The 21,152-nt window shown below is 33.3% G+C and overlaps 1 protein-coding gene across 2 annotated transcripts in view; it reads left to right on the forward strand.

Annotated features, from left to right (window-relative positions):
* Window positions 1-21,152, forward strand: part of LanA (laminin subunit alpha) — a 133,823-nt gene that overhangs the window by 101,825 nt on the left and 10,846 nt on the right. For both annotated transcript variants that reach the window (XM_085947598.1, XM_085947607.1), the window contains exons 39-51: window positions 1,744-1,865; window positions 3,151-3,424; window positions 4,554-4,715; window positions 6,082-6,269; window positions 7,696-7,904; window positions 9,817-10,148; window positions 10,878-11,008; window positions 13,093-13,377; window positions 13,642-13,852; window positions 14,267-14,599; window positions 16,068-16,384; window positions 17,455-17,702; window positions 20,252-20,326. In XM_085947598.1, coding sequence (XP_085803724.1) covers window positions 1,744-1,865; window positions 3,151-3,424; window positions 4,554-4,715; window positions 6,082-6,269; window positions 7,696-7,904; window positions 9,817-10,148; window positions 10,878-11,008; window positions 13,093-13,377; window positions 13,642-13,852; window positions 14,267-14,599; window positions 16,068-16,384; window positions 17,455-17,702; window positions 20,252-20,326 — 2,887 coding nt within the window. The remainder of the gene's footprint in view (window positions 1-1,743; window positions 1,866-3,150; window positions 3,425-4,553; window positions 4,716-6,081; window positions 6,270-7,695; window positions 7,905-9,816; window positions 10,149-10,877; window positions 11,009-13,092; window positions 13,378-13,641; window positions 13,853-14,266; window positions 14,600-16,067; window positions 16,385-17,454; window positions 17,703-20,251; window positions 20,327-21,152) is intronic.

Below are 21,152 nucleotides of genomic sequence, written 5' to 3' on the forward strand. Positions count from 1 at the left end.
GTGTTATGCTAGTGATTGTCATTTTATGTTTTGTAAAAAAAACAATATTTATTTTTTAAATTGCGTAAATTTTTCCAAGTGCTACAAAAACTTTTTTTTGGGTAAGGTTTTAAAAATTTACAAGCATTAAATTGTACGCGAAGATAATATGTAATATAGTTGAAAAGTCAATATTCCATGATTTATATTTTATATTATATTGTATACCTACCCGTGTGTTTTTTTATCAAAAATTTATACGTTTTATATATTCCTTCATAGTAATTCGTAATTTATTGGTAAAACTTGCAATCCTCAAAAATATAATAATATATATTTTTTCATTCCGTGTGGACGCATCTTTACTAAATATTTACGACTTTCAATAATGAGCTTGATTTATGACTTTGAAACAATTGGGGAGACACATGAGTAATAAATGACATAATCCAGAACACAAGTTCAAGTACATTTTTAGAAATATTACGACAAATTTCTTTTCGTTTTTTGGTTGTCTTTTTCGTATTCCCGCACATGATGTAAAAATCGCGGTGAATTCAACTTTACACGGTAAATACTCGGCGCACACTCAACTCGAATGAAATATATTTTGTATACCTACTGCGCAGCCGCGAAAAATACCGCGTAGATTTGAACTGATGCAATCGTACCGGCGAATCTCGATAGATCGAGGGGGTTCGAAAGATCGATGTTTATGAAATTAAAACAACATATTTTTGACAAAGTTATTGATATGGCGGTACGAACACGAATCAGAGCATCTTTCAATACAAAAATCAATACTATGCGTGAAGTATTTCCTACTTTACCGACATTTCAATTTTCGATATCAACAGTTGCGACATCCGCCCAGTATCAGAGCTTATGTAGAAAACAACATATGTCCCATCCGCGGCGATCGGGTTAAGGATTCAAACATATAGTTACTCTCTTAAAATTTTAAAAAAAAATATTTTCTTGAATAGTAATAATGCGTCATTTTAGAATAAGACCTCATTTACATAACGCCAGCGGCGAAGGGTGGAGGTAGGCTGTTAAGATCCGCCATAAATAGTACACACTAAACTTTGTCAGTCATACACATCTGTTTTCATTGAAATAAGACTACAATTTACAGATGGTTTTAGTTAGTTTTTAAAATTCAAATAAACCCTGCGAAACCCAGCCATAATAGTTTTGGTATATTTTGGGCAATACGACAAATACTCATCTATCTATGAAATATCTAAAATTATGCAATTAAATCATACATAACTTTGGATATTTTATAGATAGAATAATATTTTTTATCTATTAATAGTTTGGTTAGGCAGGGCTTATAATGAATTTAAAAAAATGAACCAACAATATATTGTGTAATATGTATTCTTAATCCAACGAAAACATAATTACAAGTATGAATGAAAAAGTGTGCACAATTTTGTCGTATTGCCCAAAATATACCAAAACTAGTATGGTTTGGATTAGGCAGGGTTTAATTGATTTTTAAAAACTAACCAACACTATCTGTAAATTGTAGTCATAGTTCAATAAAAAGAAATACGTACGACTGACAAAGTTTAATGTGCACTATTTATGTCCGATCTTAACAGCCTAGTTCCACCCTTCACAACTGTATAACGGTGCCAACAGTTAAGCAGAATTCGTACAATTGTTTGACTTTGACGTCAGTTTACTCAATTTGGTTACCGATGTTTTTTATATTTCTTTCAATCCTCAGCAACTAACTACACATAATTTTAGGTGTACGAAGACCTGAAGGAAGATTTACTGCACTTTGGCACAAACTTGGATGACATATTGAAGTTTGCTAAAGCCTCACAAGCAAAAGCTGAAGAAGCCAAACAACTTACCATTAAAAACCGGTATGAATTTTTGAATACAGATCAAATTATCGAACATATCGAATATTTTAATCGTGATGAGGCAAATACCGGCTTGAAAATTGATAAATAGCTAAATATACAATACTTAGATGAATACCATCGGTATGGTCACAATATTGAAGCTTGATTCGATTTAAATAAAAAAGATTCCAAGTTATACACATTTTTATGTCCTATGTGCTCCGAAAGGGAAGAAATGCTCAAGTTAGTTGAACACCAGCTATTGGGTCCATCAGGCCGACCTGGTTGCCACTAAGACCAACTTTGTAGCTTTAAAAAAATTCACGGTGTCTTATTGTGGACTTGACGAACCCTTCACATAGTTTTTTTATGTTCGCATTGTTGTAAATTGTACGTAGAACATTTCACCGTGGCACAGTTAGCTATGAGCTTTCTTATCGGAAAGAGATGACCGTATACTATACGATCTACAATTTACTAGATTGAATATTAACATTAATTCAATTTTCATAGGTGATTATGGCAAAATTCATGAATTCAAGAATGAAAACCTAACCTAACCTAACAAATAATCCAGTATATCAGCTATTTTCAAAAAATTTTTGCTGCTGACTTCCTGTAAAGTGTAAACCGACAAGAACCTTTTTTTATTTAGACGTGGATTTTATGTCAGTAATATACGATCCAAAGAGGTTGGATGGTCTTTAAAATACGGTCATATATTTTCGATACAACATTTTACGGTGAAATGTGATAAGAGAGCTGCATACCTACAAGTTGCCGGACACGAGACCTAATAGGTTGAGCAAGTGGTTAACATCGATGAGGTGGTCAAGATCCACATCAGTTTGCAGAGGTAACTAACCGGATGACTGCCAATAGCGTCTTAAGACGGGTACTTTTCCGTGAACGGAACGCCGCTCATACAAAAATGACGTCTTTGGATGTACCACTTTAAGCAGGATTTTACTAATGTAAATCAATTATTTTAAACATACAAATATGTTGAACACACGACATATATTGGGAATATCGTCACATACTCAAAATTGAAACAGAATTCGTTTTTACCACTTGAAACGTAAATTGATTTTAATTTTTTATTTTTGCAATAAAATTTGCGGCGTGCAAGGTACCGGCAGTAAAAAGGTTAAAAAATATATATATATATTTCAGTTGCATCACTTTTGAGTTTTCTTTGAATAGCGCGGGAGCGAATGGCCTAGTAATCTTAGAATAGTGTTAAAAATAGCCTTACCTGTCTTATAAAAAATATTTTACTGACTATTTGTTATTATTTTAGCAATGCCACCCTTACAAGCAAAATAAATAAAGTTAACAATGCAATGAAAGAATCAAAGGCCGACTTGATTATTGCAAGTGAGCTAATAGTTAACGCTTGTAACGCGTTGGCTGACGTCAAATCAAATATCGCAGCGGCTGGCCTGGAGTTGAACGAAGGTTTATTTATCAATACGAAAGTGGGCGACATGATTAATGAGAGGAGTGAGCAGTTCAATGATATGGAAAATGATCTATCTAAATCTGATTCACACATGGGTAGCTTGTTGGACAAGGTATCTGATCTGCAGCACTTTTTATGTAACAATCATAATAAATAATACAAAATATGATTTTATTGAAAAATAGATATATTTCTGTGACTATTAATACTAGATGCAATCCCTAGAATCCCTGAATATATCAATACCGGTATTTCCGTATTTCTTATTGAATACCGGTATTCATCAAAACATATTATAGAAAAAAAGTAAGTACCTATCAATAAATATAACTATTAAAATCTATTAACAACATTATTTTATAGCAACCTAAAGTACCTGTGTACCCATATTTATTATGTTAACCTTTATAAATATGTATAAATCATAATATTATAGAACTGCTAATTTTTGCAAATACTATAAGTCCGGGTACAGGAAAATCTCTCTCAAATTCAATGTTTGTTGGATGTACTATCAATAGTTTTTTTGGCAGCATAAAACTTACACACAGAATTTAATATACAATATAGTACCAATATATAATATATTATATAACTAGTATATAATATAGTAATGAAAAATAACATTAAATTCATTTTCGAAAAACATAAACGTGTATGCTCTCTTAATACCGAAAATACCGGTATTTTAGATTTTCAAAACCGGTATTTCAGTATCGATAAATAATTGAATACCGGTATTGCAATCCCTAATTAATACCTTCCTGAATGTTTTTTTCGAATTTTCGATCAGTTATCAATCAATGTTTAGGGGTTTTTTAAGTCTTGTCAAAAGTTTACAATGGAGTATTAAAGAAAGAAAATAGATTTTAATAGCTATATTTATTGGTAGGTACTTTATTTTTTCTATAATATGTTTTGATGAATACCGGTATTCAATAAGAAATACCGTTACTAAAATATATATTCGGTATTGCAATCCCTACTTTAACCCACTAGCATACATATCCCCTGTATATATTTTCATGTTGCCAAACTACACGATGTCTGAAAAGCCTACTTCACATAAGACCCAAGGCCCACTACATACCTTTAAATTCTGAGGAAAGGCCTCAGTTTCAGATGCAAAATAGGTGCTTCACACCATACTGTCACAGTACCAAGTTAACTGACAGTCTAAGTACAATCGACAGGATGTTTGTGACCACTTGTGTAAAATAAATATTATGTAAAATTTTCAGTCTCAAAAGTTGAACCATCTTTTGGAAACTACAAAGAACAATTCTCAGACTGAACATGCAGTACAAGCAGCCTCTGCATACTCTGACATTGTCAAGGAAATCAGTGCCGCCGAGTTATCAGCTAAAGAAGCAGCAAATGCATCTCGCAATGCATCTGAATTGGTATTTATGATATTATATTATAACTACTATAACTGGTATATATGTATCATATAATATTCTGTAAAACAACTGATTATGCTTGTGACAGGTGAGTGGTAACGTGTTTATTTATGAAGCCGTGGATCTCAGGTTCAAATCTCAGGTCTGTCAAATTCAGATGGAAAAAAACAATAACATAAAAGGTATCTGGTTTCATTCTCGAGTCAAAATGTCACAATTTTCAACAAAAATGGAGTGCAGGAGACTCTGAATTTGTTGGGTTGATGGCATATGTTACTGCCTAAGTAATAAAATATCTAAAATTTTGTCATTAAATCATACATAATTTTAGATATTTATAAGATAGCAGAAGATTTTTTCATCTATTATGGTTTGGTTAGGCAGGATTTAATTGAATTTTAAAAGCTAACCAACACTATCTGCAATTTATATAATTAATTTAATAAAACAAATAAGTATGACAGACAAAGTTAGTATGCACTATTTATGTTGGATCTCCACAGTCTACCTCCACACTTCGCCAATGGCATAATGAAAGAGAGCTGTAGCACCATAAAAGAAGAAAGCAACAGACTAGTACATGCGGTTTTGGGTTTCATTCCTAGCCTTTAAATAAATCACAATAATTTGCAATTAACATTATGTATCGGATTCACTGGACTGCTGAAGCGAATTGCTAATCAGCGCATTTTATATTAACGGTGTCAATCGCAGCACTTTGGGATGATTTTCAAAAAGCCTAGTCCAGACCAAATACATATACAATACATCTGTCCATAAACAAATAAACATTGTTATAAACTGTTTACAATCATTTTTATTTATCTATACAAATAATTTCCGTGATTTATATATTTTGCCACTACTAGTAACTACTCGTTAAAATCGACGTAATTAAGAAGGATGCCCATAGCTTAATTGGAAAAACACAGGCACGAACCCACCAGCTACAGATTCAAGTCCCGTTGGGTGTCGTATTTTTTTCTAAAAAAGAATTTATAGGTAGATGCATGAGAAGATGTTTTCAAATTATGTATGTTCAATATATAGAATGTTACATTCTCAAATATTGTGTCTTATTCGTTTAATTTAACATTTCATCAGAGGTGGTCTTGTGGATTATTGTTGTGAATTGACCAAACTATCTTTAATTATTGGATATCAATGTTCACAGATATGGAGGAGTGAAGAGTTTCAAACATTTTTTTATTTGATTGTGCATGTGTAGCAGAAAAGTATAAAAATCATCGTATAATTTGTTGATATATCTTGGTTTGGACTAGGCATAAGGCTGCCACTAAAATAAGTTGGGGCGCACAAGCAATACTTTTTAGTGATTTTAATAATTGTAATTTAAAATTTTCAGAGTAAGGGATTAAGTGAGCGTGTTGCCCCTACTGAAGCCAACAGTACCCTGTTACATCAAAAAGCCTTTGACTCTTTGCAAAAAGTTCAAGCCGAACTCAAGCCACAATTGGACCAGGCCATTTTGGGAGTTGAGGAAGTTAAAAAAATTCACAACCAATCCGAAGATACCAACAATGCCATCATATTGTGAGTCATAATATTTACAAATATTAAGTTACCTACACCAATAACAATATTGATGGTTTAGTGCACATATCGACTTCTTAATCTGCAAACCGGCTCACTCCATTGGGGCAAATTTATTGTTCAGGAAGAAGAAAAAGCTTAATAATAAAACTATCAAGCGGAATTTTAACAATTCCAAAAATACACTATGAAATAATACACTATTTTAGCTTCCCTTTTATTTATAAAGAAAATTTATATAAAAAGCGGAGTTGTTCCATTTACAATATTGGAAATTAATTGGCACCTGCAGTTGGCTGTTTTGTGTGAATAACGATAACGCATTTATTTATAGGTTTAGGAGTTTGAAATTTTGTTTGTATTTACAAAAACATGTGTTTTAACAAACTGTTATTAAATTCTCATTTTTGGTCAAAAATGCAGTTGGCTGGTTTGCATATTAAGCAGTCGATATGTTATAATGTCCAATAATTTTGTATACGTAGAGAAAATCAAATTTGAACATTCCCAATCGATTGAAAATTGAAGGCAAACTGAACATTATTGGAAGAAAATATCTTCTCATATTTGGTTGTACAATATTTTTGCATCATAAAGGTATAATGTAAATATGCATTTTGTGTACAATATCTAAATACAGTAAAAACTGAACATACAATATTTGTGCACTTGTAGATATAATATATTATCTATGCTGGCCATGTGTTTCATAATGATTTTTATAAAATATGGTAGATTGAGCGTTACAATAAATAACTCTAAATAACAAAAGATTAAGAGCCTCCGCATACACAGCCACCGAACTCGGTCACTAGCGGTCCTAGGTCACTAGTTGTGTCCACCAGTGGTGACCTGGGTCGAGCCACCGGTGACGGCCAGTATCTGAGTTCATAAGAAAATAATCGACAAAGGCGGACGTGTGTGAAAATGGATTCTCTGTTGCTAGCACTAGCGTTAGTACTAATTATACGAAAACGAAGAGAAATTTTCCATTACGTCGAGTACACAATACATATACACTCACAACATACGCACTCACTTTTCAACTCTCGGAGATAGACTGAGAATCTCAGGCGTTTCTAACTAGTGTGCGCATGCTTGACTACTTATGTCGGCCACTAGCAGCGAGCACCGGCTTCTGCCACAGCTAGTGGACCGAACGCGGCCACTCAAGCAGCGTGCGGAGCGTTCATTGAAACCCATAGAAAAATTAGACCGCGCAGATGAACGCGTCCACTATCGGCTGAGTTGTGGTCGCGTTCGGTGGCTGTGTAAGTGGAAGCTCTAAAAGACCCAGTGGGCAGAAAAATCTATCACTAAATAAAGATTTTTATTTTATTACGGAAATTATAACTCTTGCAAAAATAGTAGAAAGGACATTTTTATGGATAATGTTTTTTATTGTGTTTATTTTATTGTATTCCAGTTCATTGAGTTCAATACCGATGATGACACTTGAACCATCAATAAAGGATGCCAAAGAAAAGTCAAAACAAGTCAGTGAGAAGAAGGCGGAGATTGATGAGATAATGGAACCATTACTTAAAACTTTACCATCCAGTGCCAAACAAGCCCAAGAACTTCCCAAAGTGGTGGATGATACCATCAAAGATGTATCACAAGCTGAAAATCAATGTAAGCAGATTAAGATCTTTTACAATCCCGGTTCTCTTGGCTGATTTGCATACTGATCCTCAAAAACTCTTAAGACAGTAGAACATTAATTGAGCTAGTCAGGTGTAAACCATGTTAAGTAACACTTTTTGTAAAACTCACTTTTATTCACTACGAGAACAATAAAATTACAAGTTGTCATCACACTACTTGTAATTTTTATGCGCTCCCTGATTGGCATGTTTAAATCTGCACGAAATCATCCAGGATTTAAATAAGTAATTGCCGGTTTTTCAAGTTACTTATTTAGAACCTCGTTAATAAGAACACGGATAATTCGAAATTTTCACGAAAAAAAGTGCCTTGAACATTATTTTCATATAAAACCATACCTTTAATTCAAATTTCGTAATTCGAAATTATTTCATAGTCCTGGCATATAAAAATATTCAATAAATCGTAATAAAGTACACTATTTCATGAGCCAGTCATTGAAAATTGTGACAGATTTTTCGTAAAACATCATACCTACATTACTTATTTTAAGAAGGTAATGAAAATAATCCTGACATTTTATGACCCATTAACACACACGGCACCGAAAATTTGGTAGGCACATCTATGATCATAAACGTAAACCCCTCCCCCCATACATTTCATAATTCTAATTCAAATTTTTTATCGATTTTCGGTCCCGTGGAATTCGTAATAACAAGGTTTTACTGTATATATCATTACATATTGTGCGAAATGACTTAGGCCTACCGCGCATGGACGATTACATAACCAGCCGGTAACATTCGGACAATCGTTGGTTTGCTCGCGCATGATCCAATTTATTACCGGCCAGTATGTTTGAACGCGCATGGCGTGATATACATCGGAGGCAATGCGTGCGCACTGAAGATATGCGTCCGCACCAAAAAATGGCGCACGCGATATGATAAGAAACGTCAAAATGGATTTTGTAGAGCTTATATTATATATAAAGGTTTTGTATAGATTATCAAACTGTTTTAAAACGTGGATGTATATATTATTAATTTATGAAGAAAGAAACTGAAAAAATGGGACTGGTACGCGCATGCAAAGCCAATAGGTACGCATCGATGAACTGTCAAATGTGGATCTCGTAACGAATCGATGTATGCGTGCGCTCCATACGACCGCGTTACTTGTGCATGCATGTATGAGTGCACTCTCAGCTGGCTATGACGTGTCATGCGCGGGGTATCATTTAAAAGAATTGCCAATGGGGCCCCGGCCGGTTCGAATCAGTGTAAAATTTTGTGTCTGAAGACAGATTTTCAACTCGGCCATTCGCTCGATCGTCCATGCGCGGGGTTGCATTGCAATACGATGGTTACAACTCCTCGATTGTTGGCCGTACGATAGTAAATCGTTCATTCGCGGTGGGCCTTATAGTACATGTACGTATTTTTGTCCGATTTTGACAAAATGTGGACATATCAGGATTTGCTTTTAGACGCTTCAAGTCTCTTCAAATGCCAATATCTCGACTTGGTTTACAGCAGGTCAATTATCTGGAACTAGGTTATCGTGATTTTCAATTATCTGGAAATCTGCAGATGGCCCATAAGTAGCTGTTCCACTTGGAAACTAAATAAATTTATTCTAAAGAAAAATGTTCTAAGTACAAACCATGGACCTCATAACCTGAATGATTTGGCCGTCTGACAGCTTGTCTTCATCCCTCTCAGCATTCAGTGGCATGTCAAGTCCGAGGATTGTGTATGAAAAATGACTCCACGTAAATGATACTGTATACCTGATCCTTCAGGTACACGTAATGAAAAATGCTACTATCGAATCTACTGTTTTTCAGTTTAGCTAATTCGCTTGTGAGCTTAGTACAGGACTTTGTTTTTGACAGCATATTATCTAGAATTAACTGTGTGTATTTTGTTTACAGTGACATATGTAAAAGAGTCAAACCCCAATATAACAAACATTATAAACAATGTTGTCGGCAAACAAAAAAAAATTGATTCATCGCAGAAATCGGCCGACCGTGAGATCAAAAAGCTCAAAGATTCCATTGCAATGGCCAGAGATGTCGCTAACAGGATTAAGGTCGGCGTCCAATTTGAACAAACCACAACCGTAGAACTCGTCCCTCCAAACAATGTGGACGAATTAGGAACTAATACTCATGTGTCTGCTTACTTCAGAACTCGAAAACCCAACGGATTCCTAATATACTTGGGTAATCCTGTGGGAACCAAACTTAGAAAAACGAGAAGTGTAAGTAATACTTTATTTTATTCATATTCAATTTGATAGTATGCCTACAAGGTGACACCTTTGGAAAAGGTATATTCAGGGAACTCACAAATAATGGGAATAGTAAATAACCATTCTCAAGTAAGGAAGAATCCGGGATAAACTTAAACACGTGTCAAGAATACGTCATAATGACAAGTGCTTTCGGTTTATGCATTGACGCTCATTTAATATTGGAGTATTACACATACTATTGCACATGCATAATGCGTGTTTCATTTTTGCACGACACTCGCACATTCAAAACCCTGCATCAAAATGTAGCGTATTGAATATAGCCTATCGGAATTATATTTATTTTCTGTTCTGTGGGTATATTGGACCCAGTATCATACAGTTATCACAAAGTTATTCCTATACAAATCTCATTTCAAAAACATACAGTTTTATTTTTCTGATATGCTGTAAGCTAAAGTGGAAAATAGCCTACTTTCATCAATGCAAAATCGAATTTGGTTTATGATTATTACCATGTTTATTTAGATGAAGGTGTCGAGTAGGTTTGATAGTCGTGAGACTTCTATACATTTAAACTGATGTCAGTGTCTAATTTACATAAGCACATAAGTGTATAATGTTTCTTCAATAGTTTTGATTTCGAAGATGTCGATGGAGGGTGCCTAGACCCGTTTTGACCTGAAACCATTGTGTAACACAGCACTTTTATAATAATATAAATTTATGTTTCAGGACGACTTTATGGCACTTGAAATAGAAAATGGCTATCCGTTCCTGACTATGGATATTGGTAATGGTCCTGAAAGGATAAACAGCAATAAATCTGTCTCTGATGATGTCTGGTATCAAGTTATAGTAAACAGGTAGGGATTTACAATTTATGTTTTCTTTATTTCTGTTTGTTATGATAGGGTTCATTTTATTTTTAACATGTCGATGTTAACGATTTCTCTTTATCCGGACTATCTCCATCCCCAATTAGTCCAGATAATCGAAGTTCTACTGTATTTGATGAAAAAAATGAATCCTGTAAAGTTTCAGCTTGATCAGATGAGGGAATAAGGTAACTCTGACCAATTAAACATTTATATTATATTATGTACCAAAAATTGATTTGATTATCTTTTAAAATATCAATTGTATCGGAAAAGCAAAAGTTGTAGATCTAGTGGAAGAGGATGTTTTAGTTTTATATGATTAATGGTTTTCGGGGAATATCCAAAACGACGTCTCTTTTTAAATGAAACTTTTTAAAGTAGATACATGAAAATTGGCTATAGGATGAATCTCGTTGATGCATTATGAAAATTAATTATGATCGATTGAGTATCGGCAGGGATTGGTGTCAAACCCGAGGTCTTTTAATTAGCAGGCATGCACGTTGCTAGACTGCGAAAATTATAACTTGAAGTTTCATGGCCACCATCGTGGCGTTGCAATATATTATGAAAGGCTTGTCAGTATAGGAGACTTTTTTCCCCTACTTTGGTTCAGAATGTGAATATCGAATACGATACGAGACGGCAATATTTTTCCAATCTGTAAGGATATTTTAGTTATATTATGGTAACACTGAAATGTCAAAGAACATCTAGCTGTCATTGCAGTGACTCTATCATCGACCTTATTTATGGCGCAGTGAGCTCATTTGTTTTTTTCATATTGCTAGTGCATGTTTTGTTAGGGTGTATGCACAGCTATGAGAGTTGCACAGAAATCTGTTTTGAAAGACACAGAATCCAAAAATAAAATTTTATTGTGCATATAAATGCATATTTGAGACGTTAGAGCATATTTGAGACATTAGTGCATAGTTCATAAATAAATGCATATTTTAGAGCTTTTGAATGTATAATTTTAGTTTTTTTTAATTATTTTATCGAAATATAACTAATTTAGGAAGAAAGATAGTTTAGATGCACTTGCATTTTTAATGCCATCTCCGAGCTGTAGATTTATCAGTGGAAAAAGTGAAGTCAACTCGGGCACTATTATTTAAAGTTTGCCCAAGTGGACGTTGAGAGGTAATTTTCCGCATATAAACAAAGTACTGACAGATACCTATGCGGAAAAATTTAATGCCAGAGCATAATATTGATAATATTGAAAAAAATAATGTATTTTTTTTTCGGGCAAAAAACAGAAAATAGTATTTAGGAATAGTTAAGTGTGTCGTTTTTGTTTTTTAAGTTATGTTTGGTTTACATTGTATTTATTAATTAATTATTTGTAGGTACTTGTGAAAAAACTATCTTGAAAATTGTAATTGATTAACTTTATATTCTTTGTTTGTGTTTTTTGTTCTGATATCGTATTATGTTGAAAAATTATTAACTAGTTATTCGATTTTTTGTCAGTAATATTGGGTAAAGTGGGTATTTACAATTTTTTCCCACAAGAAATGTCAATTTTTAACTGCATATTTCTTCGGTTTTAGTGCATATTTTATTGATTTTAAGTGCATACGTGCATGCATATAACCATGTTTTTTGTTGCATACAAATCCGGGCCCTAGTTATAACATGACTTATAATCCTCCTGCTACCACTTTCCAACACTTTTTGCATTAATAACACGTTTAATCGCTTTATACAATCTTGCAGCATGCACAAATAACGAACGTCAAATGATTGTACTGCGAGGAGAACAAAGAGGAAAGGGCTAAGAAAGATTGTAATTCTCAGAACGACCACACTTCATGTTATACTTGTCGCACTTTAGTTACGTAATTCCGATCATCGTGGGATTGAAATCAATATCATTTCCTTCGAATAAAAACAGCAATTACATTATACTAGAACATTATCGTTATTGTTTCACTTCCATTACTAGTTACACTACCGTCGTTGGACTTAATGACCTGTTTTAGTGTTAAAAAGAATATATAATATGTATATACTTTTTTTTCTTTCTTTCTACAATATAATGATATTTTTCTGTTTTATAGAGTTGGTAAGAATGTTGAACTGACGATACGAGAGGAGCTTGAAGATGGTGAAGTAAAGTTACACACAGTAAAGAGGGTTTTGCCTGGAACATTCTCAACCTTCAATCTGGACAAGGACAAATCGAAACTGCTAGTAGGAGGTTTTACAAACAAATATAAAATGCAAGATGAGTTGCATTTCTCCTCTTTCGAAGGGCAAATTGAAGATCTGATGATTGGTGACACTCCAGTGGGTATGTGGAACTTTGTCGAGGCACAAGGAAACACCAAAGGCGCCAAGGGAAGGTTAGTAATTTAATAGTAAAGAGTGTCCATTGGAGGGAGGTAAACTATTGATAATCAATAAGAATAGTAAAATATCGCAATACTATTATTATGACCAATATTATAATGCTATAGATCCAGCAGTATAAGTTGTCCGCTGAGTATCTTTCATACTTTTTATACTGAGATGAACTTAGTTCTAAATTCGAACACCTGACAATTTATGATGATATATCTACAGTTATTACGTTAATTATTAGTTGTTACAAGTTTTTTTTTTTTTAGAAATAAGTTGGTTGACGATCAGCCCAGTACCGGATACAGATTCAACGGAGAGGGATATGCCATTTTCGATTCAATATCGTACAGCATGAAAGATACGTGTAATATTCAATTGTCATTCAAGACATTTGCCAAGAATGGTTTGCTTTTCCTCACTGGAGGGAAACAATCTTTCCTGTCGATTGAAATGAGAGATGGACTTCTATTCTTACAGGTAAACATAATAGCGCCTGTACACATGCATGGATTTACTTGCAGCAGTAGTGTGTATTTTAAACTATCGCGATAATAACTGTTTACACGTAAAAATGCTGACTGTCTCACCAATCTCATTCTTCAAGAGTAAGCGAGACACAATGTCATTTTATAGTAGATACTATTTGACAGGTTGTGAAAATCGGTTAGCCTCAAAATGAGTGTGCAAGATGTTCACAACATTACATTTAGAATATAAAGTACAGGTAAATCAAATCAGTAGAGAAAAAAAATAATTTTATAGCAAAAGAAATTAAATAAAAAAAACAATATCAATTTAAGAAAAATACATAATGCACCTTTAAAAATGTCTAAATCTCTTAGTACCATATAAAGTTAGTTTTTGAAAAGTTGTTTTAACCTAAAATTTCAGTTCCGCCTCGGCAAAGATGTTCTCACGATTGGCACACAGGACTCTTTCAACGATGGAAAGTGGCATACCTTGATTGCCTCAAGAGATGGTAGACTCGGAGAGCTCAGAGTTGATGATATTATAATCGGTGATAATGAAGCTAATGGAGATCAAGTCACACTCGACGTTGGTAAAAACATTTATATTGGTGGCCATCCTCATAATCACAATTACATTGAAGTCATCAAAACTGGATTTGATGGATGTATTGATGAAGTGACCATTTCGGGAACACCTGTAGACTTGAGTCAAAGCGATCAGGCGTTCGGCGTTAAACCAGGATGTCCAGTGAAGGTACGAATGGTGTTATATGAATATTTTATTATTATTTTATTAATTTACCAGATGGCAGTGCCTATTCACATTTTTGGATGCGGCTCAGTTATACAACAGAAATTATTTTGATAACCCACCACCACTACCAGACATCATATTTTTTTATACCTATCTACTATAAATACACCAGTATAAGTTGTCCGCTGAGTGTTGTATCCGGCATACAATAAAGATATATTTTTAATTCAAAACATTCAAAGCAAAATGCATTCGACATTAGTGCCGTCAGATTTAGTGAATTTGAATCAAATTGAACAACTCTTCGCATATCATAACCTCTTGATACTTTTTTTAATCAAACATGAAACTTTTTGTCTGATCATCAAGATTCATTCCACTAGGAAATTTGGTGTTCCATGTGTAAAAAAGTTTATATTAAAATAAAAATTGTAGAATGGGCAATTTTTCATAATCTAATTTGACAGATCTCAAGAAAAAACAAAATGTATGGTTTTGCCTTTTAACAGTATAATATTATTGTTAGAACAATCTCAGATGAAAAGTTTCAAATGTCTAGCTAGTCGGGAAGTTAGTTAGAAATTGATCGCAAGATTTCTACTGGATAAACAACCACTGGACAAACAAGAATACGAGCTAAGAAAAATGTGGTAAAATGGAAAATTGTGCTTGTCTAATTGGGAACAATTAAATAATGTTCAATTGTTTGAAAAAATATTATAGATAGATTATTTTATTTATTTTATGCATTTATGGTTTTAAAGTTATCTAATATTTTGAAACACAGAATAATACAGTTCTGACTTACCTAGTTTTATCATTTTGTAGAGAAGGAAATGTAGATTCATATTCAATAGGTATCTCAAAAACAGTAAAAATCAAGTTATCTAGGTGACGATATGTGTATACCTTTAAAAGTTTGGGTCTCTAATTGATCAGATTCAGGATTTTGTGCCCTTATTTACCACGGCCATTTAGAGTATATTTCATTTGAAACTTTCATTTATTCTTATAGTGAATTTTGTCTGAATAGTGACTATATATAAGGTAAGTCGGGGGAATATGCCTAATTTTTACTTTGACGGATTACTGATTGTAAAATAATATGTTTATATTCAAAATAAAAACATCCTTATCTTTTTCTTCATCACTTAATTCACTCACATCAGAAAGGCTAATTACGCTACAATACTACAATATAGAATTTTTATATTATTTTGTCAATGACAGAAATACGTTTTAATGTTAATGCAATAATGATTAAAGATGAGGCTTTTTCAAAATCCTAAAGACAGATTTTAAAATTTCTACTGCACCGATATCTAGCTATGGACGAATAAATTAATTGAGCTTTGGCGTCTTCCCACATTAGGCATATACCCCTGACTTACCTTGCTATGGTCCAAAACGTAATTTTGTTATTGTTGTAAATTTAGAAGATCTGTCGATGATTTATGGTTGTTTTTAGTACGCCAGCTTAGTATCCTTTGAGGAAGACTCTGGAGGATATGTCATGAAGCCGAACACATCTATATCAAACTTATTTGAGTTGACTCTCGGATTCAAAACGACATTCAAAGATGGTCTGATGTTCTACGCGACTAACCCAAGTCAGTCCGATGTAATATCCCTGTCTCTGTCGAATGGACGTCTCGTTGTCATAAGTCAGAAACAACAATTAACATCCGATCAAAATACTTACAACGATGACCAGTGGCATATTGTTACTGTCATTCATGATGATACTGCCTTGCGAATCATCGTTGACGATTACGATCAGTTCAGGTATATAATGTTAATATTAATTAAGATAAGTGTCATTAAAATTAATAAATATCATCTATAAATTTGGTCGAGATATTTAAAAAATGGTGGCTGATAAGAAGATAACCGACTTCTGAATCCACAATTATTATTATTTTACATACAAATGTACATATCTGGAAATTTGTACGTATGCAGTTCACCGTATCACACTTTACCGTGAAATGTTGTATTGGAAATATATGATCGTATATTAAAGACCGTCCAACCTCTTTGGGTCGTATAGTACTGGGATAAAATCCATGTCTAAATAAAACACAGTTTTTGTCAGTTTACAGGAAGTCAGCGGCAAACAAATTTTGAAAATAGCCGATATACTGGATTATTAATTAGTTAGGTTAGGTTCGGTTTTCATTGTTGAATTCATGAATTTTGCCAAAATCTGCTATGAAAATTGAATTCATGTTCATATTGAGTCTTATAAAATTGGAGACCGTATAGTATACGGTCACCTCTTTCCGATAGAAAGCTCACGGCGAACTGTGCTTTGGTGAAATATTTTATGTACAATTTACACATAACCACAAATATAGCCTTTGAGAGAACCATAATCTATAAAAATATTAAATAAGACAAAAAAGGATGAAACCAACTTTGAAACCAATACCCTCAAATAATTAACCTTATCACTGCCTGCCAATTTTTACTAGGTGGATAATACTAGGCCAGCTATTTTTGGAATAAAATAAATCTCTTAAAAAATATGAAATAGGAACAGAATGATAAATATTTGTGAAAACTTACCAAATCAACATGTTTCTCGAGGAGTTTATCATGAATATTTTCACACTAAAATGATAAATATTGTTTAGAAAAATATACACAAATAGTTTATTCAGAAATTATGATGTTTACTAGATTAAATAAGAACAATACTTTAAAACCCATTTTCCTCAAAACTATAGGGTTGTTGGTTACATTTGTTTGTTCAATGGTGCTGTACACGTTTTTCAAATATAAATAGCTCATGACAAGGTAATTAAATTATCTTATGCAAGTCATAAAAACTAATGCTTTTGATATATTTTTAGTACTGATGATGCACCACCGCAACTCCACTTTATGTATGGAGAACTTTTCATAGGCGGTGTGCCACCTGAATATGTCATAATACCTGGTGGATCGGCCAGTGGAGAATCATTTGTTGGATGTCTGGGAGATGCCATTGTCAATGGCAGTGTGTTTAACTTTGCCGCTGCTGTCGACAAGAAGGGTAAAAGTCTAAGACCCTGTTCCAACAGTGAAATAGCTCCATTTATTGAATCTGCACCTACACAAGGTTATTAGTTATTATATTATCGTCAGTGTTTTGTATAAAGGGCGAATCAATTCATCATTTGGCGAAATTGAGCTTTGTTGTGTGAACATGGCGATTTTGTATCTCCACAGCAAAATATTTAGAAACGATAATCATAAGGACGAATATTCACTTAGTGTTACGGATAAAAAGCAAATGTGACATATTAGGCCTTTTCAAATATTATTTTATAAAGACAGTATTCTTTCTAAGCTTTATTACAAACTTGTTGGACATTTATAATCATCCACAGATAATTAATAAATAAATATCAAAAGTTAAAAATCCTCCTCCTGTAAAATAGCATATTGGTTAATTCGCCATTTTTACAAAACACCGACGTGACGTTATGATGTATTACAGTTTATTTTCCCCTGAGTCTTGAAGTGAAATAAGTCTGAGTGAATAAGAACATGTTGATACCAAAGTGTCTTTAGACAGCGAATTGTAGTTACAATACATATGAGGCATCTTTTTCCAAATACCGATATATCTCTACAATTCAATATATAAACAATGTTGTTTTACAAGTAAACCTTGTTCATTGCGATCCCCTGTGAGTGCAAATTTGTTATATCGCGATTGATTTTTAATAAAACTTTTTTTTGTTCCACACTTATTTTGACATTATGCCACATGCCGGGGAATGTCATAATAAGGGCAATCGCGTGAATACGATCAGATTATTAGGCAGTTAGTCTTTAAATATTACCAATATTTAACGCGTGTTTCGGTTACGTGACAAAATTTAATGCATATGTTACGCCGAATGTGCGAAATTGACTATACATGAAATGGGCAAAATTTTGCCTAAATCATGAAAAATGCAAGCCCGTTGCCTTATTCATGAATTAGACAAAATATCTGGCGAGTGCGTGAATTCGGCAGTAATTTTTCTGCCTAGTTCATGCATTGGACAAATTAAATAGTAGCGCTACGGTGGTATTTTTTGCAACTAAACTAAATGTGTCAAATGCTCATGCATTGGTCAAAATGTACGTATATTATCTATGGTCAAAATAGATGGTCGCGCTCCGATGGTATTTTTTGCAACTAATCAAACTAACCAAATGTGTCAAATGTCATTGATTATAATATAAAAATATACCAATCAATAACTGCAATGACGTTCATATCCATTTACTATGCGCAAAAAAAATCTAGAACTATAATATGATAACGGAAGAATTTAATTGAAAGGTATTTTCGCGATTTGATTCGTGCTTGGGTATCAATCGTGCAATGGTCGATTGTATGTTTGTGATAGTTTGTTGACACTTGTTAACTAACCTCACAATGGACATTCAGTTGAATAATTTAATTCAGAATTACAAAACCTAACCTAACCTAATAATAATAATATTATATTATGTCCAATTATAGCCAATAAAACCATCCGTATTAAATTTACTTTTTCTTCTGTCATGTTGACAGTTTAAGAATTCCATACCCTGGCGAATTCACGTACTCGGCAGAAAATTTACCTAATTCATGAATAAGGCAACAGGCTTGACTATTACATGAAGTAGCCAAAATTTTGCCCATTTCATGTAATAGTCAATTTCGCACATTCGGCGTAACACATACAAACATAAAAACAGTCGAACTTGGTTGTTACTAGGAAGATGGGACCGACTGAATTTGCTCGTTATAAACATTACTCATTATATTACATTTTTTGCGCCACGTTCTATTTAAGGGGGGGACGTGCACCGCATAGGTCAAAATGAGATTTTATGCTATTTTCAAAGCATGATCCTGGACATTCCTTAAACGTTGTAGATAATCTATTTATATAATTTTAAAGCCTAATTATCCTTTATATTTATTCTAAACATTTGATGACTGCATAAAGTATTTTTATTACATAAAATAGTATTCTTTTAAACCTCTTGCTCTAATGTTTTTGAATAGAGTCATATTTCGGTACATCCATGATATTTTTTAGTTTTATTAATTTATAAACGCATTTACAAAACCATTAGTAAAATTAATGTTTACATTATGTAGTGACATCTTTACGATATAAAATTATATTTAATAATCTTTGTGATCCCAAATTTGACAAAAATTAGGCATTTTATTATTATGCATGCTGTAATGAACGCTGGTAGGTACCTACTGACTACACAAATCTTGGATTTTTTACATGCAATTTCAACCATATGCGTGGATAATTTTTCAATGTTGTCAGCAAAAACACCCATTAGGTACTTAGACACATTAACAGTTTTAAAAAAAAAATTTGACGATATTTGACGGTATACCCGAGAAGAAGCTCGTTATAAAAGTGAATAAATGTATGGAGAAAACCATAAACTATATAAAGATCTCGCTATTTCCGTGATCGTAATAACCGAGTTCGACTGTATAGAAAATAACATTCATTAACATGTGCTTAAGTTTATTTCTCAATACTCTAAACCGTGTCACTACACCCAGAAAGTAATGCAGTTCTCATTATGTCTGTGTTTCCTGCTCTTTACTTTTGGATTTCTCAAACCTAATTTATTCAATTTAATTAATTACAGTTACTCTACCTCCTGAAGAGCCTGATGAGATTCTACCAATATATGTTCCGCCACCAGTGACGGAACCTCCAAGAGGTATAGACTTAACATAATATGTTAATAATATATTACATAAAACAGAAGGGTGTATGTGACGATCTGCAACATTACAGGAGATTAATTTGAAATAAGAATTGTACAGGTTTCATCGTATATTTTTCACCAACTAAATACCTAATAACTCAGTGTCCGGAAACTTGTACGTATGCAGTTCGCCATATAACACTTCACCGTGAAATGTTGTATCGGAAATATATGACCATATTCGAGGGCTTAGTGTCAAACAACACTATCTACAAAAGTGCAACTTTACAGGAGAGCCAAAAATCGTTATTTTAGATTCTTGTAACTCAACAAGGGAAATGTTTATTTAAAACCTAATGTTAATATTTTATAATTTATTGTGTATTGTACATTTATCTTGCTTACGATGATGTTAAAATTTATAGGGATAGTTGTATAGTTGTATATAGTGGTATCCAAGAGGTACAAAACGTCCGCAAGGTAGACCTAGAGGCCGCTGGATCGACGAAATGATAAAGTTCTGCGGAAGTACATGGCAACACAACGCACAGGCTCGAGAGAAGTGGAAGCAGCTTGAAGAGGCCTTCATCCAGCAGTGGATAGATTCAGGCTGATGATGATATTAAAGACTGTCAAACCTCTTTGGGTCGTATAATACTGACATAAAATGCATATCTAAATAAAACATGGTTCTTGTCAGTTTACACTTTACATGAAGCCAGAAGCAAACAAATTTTGAAAATAGCCTATACATTGGATTATTTGTAATGTTGAAATTACACACAATGACATAAATGCTGAAAAACCCGTTTCTTATGTTGGCGTCCTGTGTCACAGA

This window comes from Rhyacophila brunnea, unplaced genomic scaffold (assembly GCF_057557595.1).
Source record: "Rhyacophila brunnea isolate RB1 unplaced genomic scaffold, BYU_Rbru_1.0 scaffold_1, whole genome shotgun sequence".
In the NCBI taxonomy this organism is placed as follows: Eukaryota; Metazoa; Arthropoda; class Insecta; order Trichoptera; family Rhyacophilidae; genus Rhyacophila; species Rhyacophila brunnea.